The sequence below is a fragment of the Tachysurus fulvidraco genome, chromosome 1, assembly GCF_022655615.1.
Source record: "Tachysurus fulvidraco isolate hzauxx_2018 chromosome 1, HZAU_PFXX_2.0, whole genome shotgun sequence".
Taxonomy (NCBI): Eukaryota; Metazoa; Chordata; class Actinopteri; order Siluriformes; family Bagridae; genus Tachysurus; species Tachysurus fulvidraco.
Window position 1 is genome coordinate 28,217,162 of NC_062518.1, and position 8,852 is coordinate 28,226,013.

The following is an 8,852-nucleotide window of genomic DNA, read 5'->3' on the forward strand; positions in this document are numbered from 1 at the left end:
GTAAGAGGCTAAAACATCTTCAGGCATGACAGTGTCCCTATGCACAAAGCAAAGTCCATTAAGACCTAGATTAACAGGGTCAGTGTGGAAGAAACTGAGTGTCATCTGCAGAGCACTGACCTCAACCTCACTGAACACTTGATTTGGAATGCCGACAACATGCCAGGTCTCCTCAACCAAGTACCTGACCTCACTATTGCTCCTCTGTCTGCATGAACAAATCCCCAAGCCACAGTATAAAATGCCGGGATCCTTCCCAGAAGAGTGGGGGTTAGATCAGCAATGGGGAATTAAATCTAGTATAGGATGTGGGATGTTTACTGAGCTTATATGGGTGTGATGATCTCCATAACAGTCTACATAGAACGGTCCCTATGATATGCTTTAATTTATTCACTAGTATCACAATTTTGCATCAGTTGAATGTGATGTAATTGTTGTGACAGCGCAACATTAATGGGATTAGTTTGCTGAAAACATAGACCTGTATAACTTTTTCGAATTGTGTTTTTGGTAATAAATGCACTTCAAAAACAACAGAACGCCATTTAAGGGCAATTAAATAAAGGGACACCTGCAAACCTCCTTATTCAGTTATTTATTCTTGAGGTCGGCACTTCATTATTGTACTCTGGTCGGCACTGCTTTTGTGTATTGTGTATTTGCCTATCATCTGTTTGCACCAGGTTGCACAGATGCACTTTATGTGGTTAGGACAACTTATTTTAAGTCTATGTCTCCATGGTCCTGGAGATATTGTGTCTTTTTTATTCAAGTCAAATCAAGAGTCAAGTCAAGAAGCTTTTATTGTCATTTCAACCATATATACTGTATTTGTTGCAGTACATAGTGAAATGAGACAGCGTTTCTCCAGGATCATGGTGTTACATAGAAACAAAGACAGGGCTAAAGACATGTAAGTAGTCTTAGCCACATAAAGTGCAATTGTGCAACTGCTTCAGCCAATCTGTCAGCATCTTTCATGCTATGATATTCTGATATATGAACATTAAATGAACCCTTTGTATTTACATATTTTTATGCATTTCGCTGCTGAAACATGATTGGCTGATTTGGATAAATGAGGAGGTGTACAAGGGGATGGTAATTATTATTATTATTATTATTATTATTATGAATGAGGCTAGGTGGCTTATTATTTGCAAGTACAGCCAAACCGTCACGTGATTAGAAGCAGCCAATCGGAAGGCTTCCCGCGGTCTGTTGACGAAAACCAAACATGCAATGTAAAGCAGCATCTGATTGGACGATTTTATCCACCCTTAAAGGGGAAAAAACCCGCGAGTATTTGGTTCAACAAGTTCTACAACCGCCTGTTATGTGTACAAACTGCGTTAATCTTGCACTTTAATATTTGACCAATTTTCCGCACATAATGCCAGCCACGAGTGAAATACAACCAGCAGGAGAGTTTAAGTCAGCACCAGTAGCAGCAAAGCAGAGTCCTGAGGATGCAGTTAATTTCTCTCTGTTCTGTGATGAACGCGGATATCTGAACCAGATTAAATACATTTTACACAATGGAGTGAGAAAAGGAGACCGAACAGGAACAGGAGTCATGTCTGTGTTTGGGTTACAGGCTCGATACAGTCTCAGAGGTCTGTTATTATTATTATTATTATTATTATTATTATTATTATTATTATTATAATACTGTTTATTATTATTCGTATTCTTCTTATTATACTTATTATTATTATTATTATTGTTGTTGTTGTTGTTATTATTTACATTTTATGCATTGCTGTGTTTAGTACACAAATCCTAAAGTCTAAACAAGGACCAAGTGGCTTCCCCCCGACTCAACCAACAGTCTGTCAATAAGCACATATTTAACTTTGCACTTAATATAGTAGACTATTCTGTACAGCTACATCACAAACAGCTTATTATAGATATGTAGCACAATACAGCAGGATCTAGAAGCCATTATTTTTGTACTTTTCATGGTGCACTTACAGGTTATAATTCTAGATATAAGACTCACGTGCAATGGCGAAAGTTTAATTTTGACATTGGTGGGGATATAATTTATTTGACATTGGTGGGGACAACATTCCCCGTATTTTGTGCATAAAACTGTTGTTATAAGAATACTTTCTTCCTCACATACCGGTAGCCTGCATAATCACGTTGCATATTGCTTCATACAACGGAATATAGCTGCAGCCGACCTCAACACATTAGCGAGAAAGACAAAGCCAATCAAACAGCGACGTGGGTTAGAGAGGCGGGACTCAAAAAAGGCAAAGGCCAATCATTTTAGAGAGGTGAGTTACAGAGGCGGGATTCATTGCAGGGGGTAAATCTGTTAACCGTTTGTGTTCCACATGTAGCGCTATTTTTTACAGAACGCCGTTGTAAAATATTTTCATCTTATTTAATGATTCCTGGATAAATGTTAAATGAAATAAGTAAAAAAAAAAAAAAAAAAGCACAAGACAGACGGATTATCAGTGGTTATGTATAAATTAGGCTTGGTCGAATTATCGCTAGGGACAATTGAGTGTTCCCTGGATATTGGTAGGGACATGTCCCTACCGTCACTACCCAAATCGTGCTCACGTGCTATTTGAATTTGCTAGAATTTGAGCGAATACACAATGGAAGTTGCCCCTCTTGAATGGCCCCTCAAGTTGTAATTACAACTGAACTGGAAAACTCAGAGAGCATCTTGATTCCAGATTGGAAACGTACTGAACTTTGTAGAGTACTGATCTCTTAACAAAGAGAAGATTACGGTTTCTGTACTGAATTTAGTTCATTTTTCTGCAGTTAATTTATCTACACATGCTATACATTCTTTACAGTTACTGGCTTGTATTTTTCCAAAATTCCAAAATAAAAGTAAAAAAAAATTACACACACACACACACACACACACACACACACACACATATATATATATATATATATATATATATATATATATATATATATATATATATATATATATATATATATATATAGCACATGAAGGGAACAGTAATTTTGACACCGTGGTCCAACCTGCTGAGCCAAAGGCAAAAGGTTTGATCCACATGCACTGCGGTTGGTTATGTAGCTAACCTTACATTGTGTTCACGTTTCAGATCAGTTTCCTTTGCTAACAACAAAACGTGTCTTCTGGAAGGGGATTTTGGAGGAGCTGTTGTGGTTCATCAAGGTAAGTGATTATTTCATGATCACCTATTTGCTCTGCTTAGAGTCCACAATGTTATAAGACAACAATATTATAAGTCTTCAGTTGGATTTGCTTCTTTAATAAACTTGTATTGTTATATTGAATTGTACATGATGGTTTTCTAAGCATAACTTTTAAACTTTTATGAATTATTATAATAGATAATAAATTATGTATATAGCAATGTATTTTATGCAAAAGTTTGTGTCTAAATCCAAAGGAAAGGAAGGCACTGTAGCAATTTTGCATGCAGTAATGTACAACTTTTCAAATTGACGAACTCTTATAGGTGCGACATTCAATCGTTTTCATTTCTTACTAACACCAATAATGAGTGAAAGGGAAAGTGACGTGACATACGGCTAAGTATGGTGTACCCATACTCAGAATTCGTTCTCTGCATTTGACCCATCCAGAGTGCACACACAGCAGTGAACACACACACCGTGAACACACACCCAGAGCAGTGGGCAGCCATTTATGCTGCGGCACCCGGGGAGCAGTTGGGGGTTCGATGCCTTGCTCAAGGGCACCTCAGTCGTGGCCGGCCCGAGACTCGAACCCACAACCTTAGGATAACGAGTCAGACTAACCATTAGGCCACGACTTGCCCACAATGTGGAACATTATGTAGAAAGGATAAAATAATAGTTTTATCAATTGTCTTAGAGCAAGTGTATTATGTGTCCAGTTAGGAAATGTTTGCTTGAGCTTGGATTGGCTTAATGTCAGTCATTTTATAGACATTTCACCTACACATATACTATTCCACATAATAATAATTTTGAGGGAAAGCTGCATGTTTACAGAGTTAAAACTAGGCATTCATATAGCCAAATGTTCAAGTGCACTTGAAATTCTTTGCTAATGGTAGCTCTAGTTAGTACTGTATGCTAACTCTTGCTGAGTCACCACAGGTTTTGAAGTGGAGCTTTGCATACATCTCTGTAAATATTGTTGGGCTCATCGAGTTTGGCAAAAAAAAGAATCATTCAAAACTTACCAACTCTGTGTAACCTCTAGAGACCTTAATACATGTTTTTGTGTTGCTCTAGCTACACACAGGTAACACTGAGGCACGCATTTCAGCTTCGAGTAAAGGAAAGCTGCTTGAGAATCAATATATTCCTGCTCTCGCATTAGTCGAGTCAACTCAAGAAGCTTTTAATTGTCATTTTAAGCATACATAGCTGACACAGTACATCACGAACACGGTTTCTCCAGGACCATAGTGCTACATAAAACAACACAGAACCTGTTATCGCACACGAACGATCGGACGAAATTGTATACAAAACAAAAAGTGATACAGCTCCCACATACTTTAACACACAGGGGTGAGCCTGGTCTCATTGGAAAGAAGTGATTCTCTAGTTTCAGATACAAGTGTCAGATTGATTCTAGGCCTTACTGACACAAAGTTACAGAGGCTAGAATGGAAAATTTTGATTTTCGCCTGAGGTTTTTAATTTATCTTATTTCTCTGGAACATGTTAGGTAACATTTAACACCTGAGGGTCATAGCCACATGTCTTGGCTTTCACCAAAAAAAAAATCAAGTCAAAAGACCCAAAAATGGCTTCAATAACACTATTTTTCTACGGACATGTCCATCCGGTCATGTGTTTCTTGTTTACTTGTTTACTGTATAACTTTGAATTAAAAGACTGCATGCTCAGTTTAAATGGCCAAAAACCAGCACAGCCTCTCTCTCTACTATTCTGCTGTGTAAAGAGGCCTGTAACCTGACACCCTGAGCTGGGAGAGTGTGAAAAGTTCAAGGATTGCGCAATAAACCCATCGCGCACGATTTTCGCGCAGAAGCCAGCATTAGAGAGGCGGGTCGTGGCATACCGTTGGAATCGTCTCCTTATTGGCTAAAGAGCTGTATAGGTCCCGGCCAATTTCATTGCTATTGGAAGGAGTAATTGTCAGTCAAAGGCGGGTTCCCAAAAATGATGTCTGACCTCATTGGCTTCTCAGCCGTCTATCTCTGCAATACAAGCACCGATTGGCTTAAGTGAGGGCTTGTTTGATTCGTTGCGCCCTGGGCTATAAATATGACGTAAATTTAGAATTTTTGAATACCCCAATGAGAAGTTAGAGCCGAAACAAAGATGGTGGCGCACCACTGTTTCCAATTTTTCGGAATATTTGCGGCGCGACCAAAGCGTTTTGGATTAAAAGGCTTACAGATTTCAGTTCCTTGGACCTGTGTGGATTTTTGTGGAATATTTGTTTTGGAATATATTACCCCAGTGAAGAAAGGGATGCGTCTAAAGGTAAGGAAAAACTGGTCTAGCGCCACCTAGGTCAGTTTTCTCCCAAAAATTTTTTCTAAGAGTATGACGGCTATGAATCATATTATGCTTTGTGCGTGGGCTTAAAAAAATATTGAGAGTATAAACTTTACTAGAAACATAAGTTTTTTCGTGTTTTTAGAGGATTTAATGCTTAAAAGTTACAATGAAATTATGCAGCTTCAGCCCCTAGCGGTAGTGTTCCACCGGTGGAACGGTGTTCAATAACAAGTTAAAGTAAGTTAGTTCTAGCCACATAAAGTGCATCGTGTGCAAACAGTGCAAGACAAAACTCAGAGCAAACAGACAATACAAAATACTACAAGATAATATACACAAAATGGATGATCAGTGTGTATTCTGTATATTATACAGTACATTGTGTATAATATACAGAATACACAATGTACTGTATAATATACAGTACATTGTGTAAAAAAAAAAGAGGGATCTTGAAAACATGTACACTAAGTTATAGCAGTTGGATGAGGTATTGAAATGTGGTGTGCAAATTAGCAATTGAGTGAATGTGTAAGTGCAGATCACACTGTGTGTGTGTGTGTGTGTGTGTGTAATCTGTAACAGTTCAGTACTGGCTGTTGAAGAGTCTAATGGCTTGAGGGAAGAAAATGTTGAACAATGAACAGTTTGTCCACACAACTGAATACGACTCCTATTGAATATCAACAGTAAAAATAATATCAAGGCTACAGCATGTTTTAGCCCACAAAAATAGCCAGCATGAACCAGGTATCAGTTTCTGTTATACTGTGGAAGATGTTGACTGTGTACGCTAGTTTAAGAGTATTATTAAGAAATGAATCCTACAAAAACTTGAGTTTGCTTAAGGTTGATTGAGCTGAAATAGTGTCTGCAGAACATGCACTAGTCAAACTTGTTTAACTTTGCTCGGGAGGTTATGAACAAATCGTGACCCGAGTTACCAATAGAGGGCAGCAATCTGACACAGTTTGATTGAACTTGTAGGGTTCAACAAACGCGAAAGAGCTCTCAGAGAAAGGTGTGAGGATTTGGGATGCCAACGGCTCACGGGAGTTTCTTGATAAGCACGGATTCACCGAGCGAGAGGAAGGTGACCTAGGCCCTGTGTATGGCTTCCAGTGGAGACACTTTGGAGCAGAGTACAAAGACATGCATTCTGGTGGGTGTTGTGTCCTATAAATACTATTGCAGCATAAAAATACAATATTTGCCAGTTAAAACTATATAAAGCCCAATGTTGTGTAGTCAGAAAAATGATTTGTTTACAAATGGAAACAAATGTGCACTTTTATGTCCTATATTTTTATATTGTATTAAATGTTAACAGTTTAATAATGACTTTATTAAAATTCATACCACAGACTGCTAGAATAAATATGAAATGCAATATGGCTTGTTTATATATTGCAATCTATTTTAATACTATCAGATTACACTGGCCAAGGTGTGGACCAGTTGCAGAACGTTATTAACACCATTAAATCCAATCCAGAGGACCGGAGGATAATGATGTGTGCCTGGAACCCTAAAGGTAATGACTTTGACCATGTATAGTATCTCAGGTGTGTAATGCTGAGCAGATCAGGGGGCTAAACAGCTGCCTTGGTTTTAAGTATAATTTTGTTTGATGATAATTTAAAGGACAATATTTAATTTACGGATTTTATGATAATCTGATTAATGAGCTTCTCTTTAGTTGGTTTGCTCAGCATTTCCTTTAATGACAGCTATACTTTTCACTGTAACACAGTAATTTATGACTTATCTGGACATAAATTCTATTAAAGATTTATTTTTGATAAATGGAAAGAATTGATTGTGGTAGTCATGCTTTCCATGAGAGCAGTATCCTGTGCATTAAACATCCACTTTATTAGGAACACCCGGTGCACATGCTCATTTGTCCAGTTAACCAAACACGTGGCAAAACAACAATGTTGTCAATTAACTACACTTGTAAAAGTGAATGATTTACTATATCCTTCCCGACAACTCAAACCAATCTTGCATTTTCAACAATTCTCCCTCAACAAGTTTCCACCCATAGAACTGTCATTCACACAATGTTTTTTGTTTTTCTCACCATTTTGTTTAAGGATGAATGCGCAGTTTTTGAAAGTCTCAAATCAACATCCATGTCACAGTTATAGCCACAGAGATCACACATTTTCCCCATTATGATGTTTGATGCGAAGATTAACTGTAGCTCTTGTCCTGCAGCTGATACATGATTGGCTGAGTTACATAAATACGTGGACAATGAGTGTATATTGACTAACACAGTTTCCCAATGGCAGCATTTATTCTTTCCTTTTTTCAGTTTTACTATACAGATATTCAGGAAGGTCATCATTTCATTTCACTTTTGTGATCTTCCTGCCTCATCTCAGATCTGCCCCTGATGGCTCTGCCACCTTGTCACGCTCTGTGCCAGTTTTACGTCTCTGACGGTGAGCTGTCATGTCAGTTATACCAACGCTCCGGAGACATCGGCCTGGGTGTCCCCTTCAACATTGCCAGCTATGCCCTACTCACATATATGATCGCCCACATCACAGGGCTCAAGGTATGTACACAAACATAGAGAGAGAATATAAATCACTTGTGTTCTGATTTTCTTTTTTAAGGCATAACTATCAGTGTACTTTATTTAAAGCCATTTGACTAACATTCTAGTTTGCCTTTAGTAAACAGCATTTTTTATATTTACATTTAATATTGATTTCTTAGGTTTTGTGCCAATATTCATTCTCTCTCTCTCTCTCTCTCTCTCTCTCTCTCTTTCTCTCTCTCTCTAATATATATAAATAAATAAAATATCATAAGAATTTTTATTCCAGAATAATTCCACAGTGATGTAGACTAATAAATTCAGTCTGTCATGCATATTAATTTTTTCCTTCCATCCTCTATAGCCTGGTGATTTTGTACATACTCTTGGTGACGCTCACATCTACCTCAACCACATTGAACCTCTAAAAGTACAGGTAAGCTGGATATCATATTAAAGTCTGTGCAAATAATTAGCACAAATATGTCTATGTTCACATTTTCTCTCCCCTTTATAGCTTCAGAGGGAGCCACGGCCTTTCCCTAAGCTAAAGATCCGTCGCAACGTCGAACGCATTGATGATTTTACAGCTGAGGATTTTGAGATATGTGACTATGATCCATATCCTACAATCAAGATGCAGATGGCAGTATAATCACAGTTTCTTGCGAAGTGTAAACAGCCAGTTTTGTAATGTTTACTGTTACTGTAAATATTTCTCCTTAAATTTGCTTTGGTAATATAAATTCGAAATAAACACTCCATAAAAATCTGCGTGAAGTTTTAAAGCAGA

At 37.7% G+C, this 8,852-nt stretch overlaps 1 protein-coding gene across 2 annotated transcripts; it reads left to right on the forward strand.

Annotated features, from left to right (window-relative positions):
- The first annotated feature begins 1,265 nt into the window (after window positions 1-1,265).
- tyms (thymidylate synthetase) lies at window positions 1,266-8,833 on the forward strand. 2 transcript variants are annotated; one of them, XM_027169420.2, is made up of 7 exons: window positions 1,266-1,619; window positions 3,114-3,187; window positions 6,493-6,667; window positions 6,938-7,039; window positions 7,899-8,074; window positions 8,424-8,495; window positions 8,577-8,833. In XM_027169420.2, the coding sequence occupies exons 1-7, from the start codon at window positions 1,397-1,399 to the stop codon at window positions 8,712-8,714; spliced, it is 960 nt and encodes a 319-aa protein (XP_027025221.2). In that variant the 5' UTR covers window positions 1,266-1,396; the 3' UTR covers window positions 8,715-8,833. The 2 variants fall into 2 exon arrangements, with proteins under 2 accessions (XP_027025221.2, XP_027025222.2); XM_027169421.2 differs by lacking the exon at window positions 1,266-1,619 and adding an exon at window positions 2,572-2,714.
- Window positions 8,834-8,852: the final 19 nt, after the last annotated feature.

Coding starts and splice junctions, on each gene's coding strand:
- tyms (XM_027169420.2), top strand. CDS start 1,397: ATGCCAGCCACGAGTGAAATACAACCAGCAGGAGAGTTTAAGTCAGCA. Junction 3,188..6,492: donor AGCTGTTGTGGTTCATCAAG/GTAAGTGATTAT, acceptor TTGAACTTGTAG/GGTTCAACAAACGCGAAAGA. Junction 8,496..8,576: donor TTGAACCTCTAAAAGTACAG/GTAAGCTGGATA, acceptor TCCCCTTTATAG/CTTCAGAGGGAGCCACGGCC.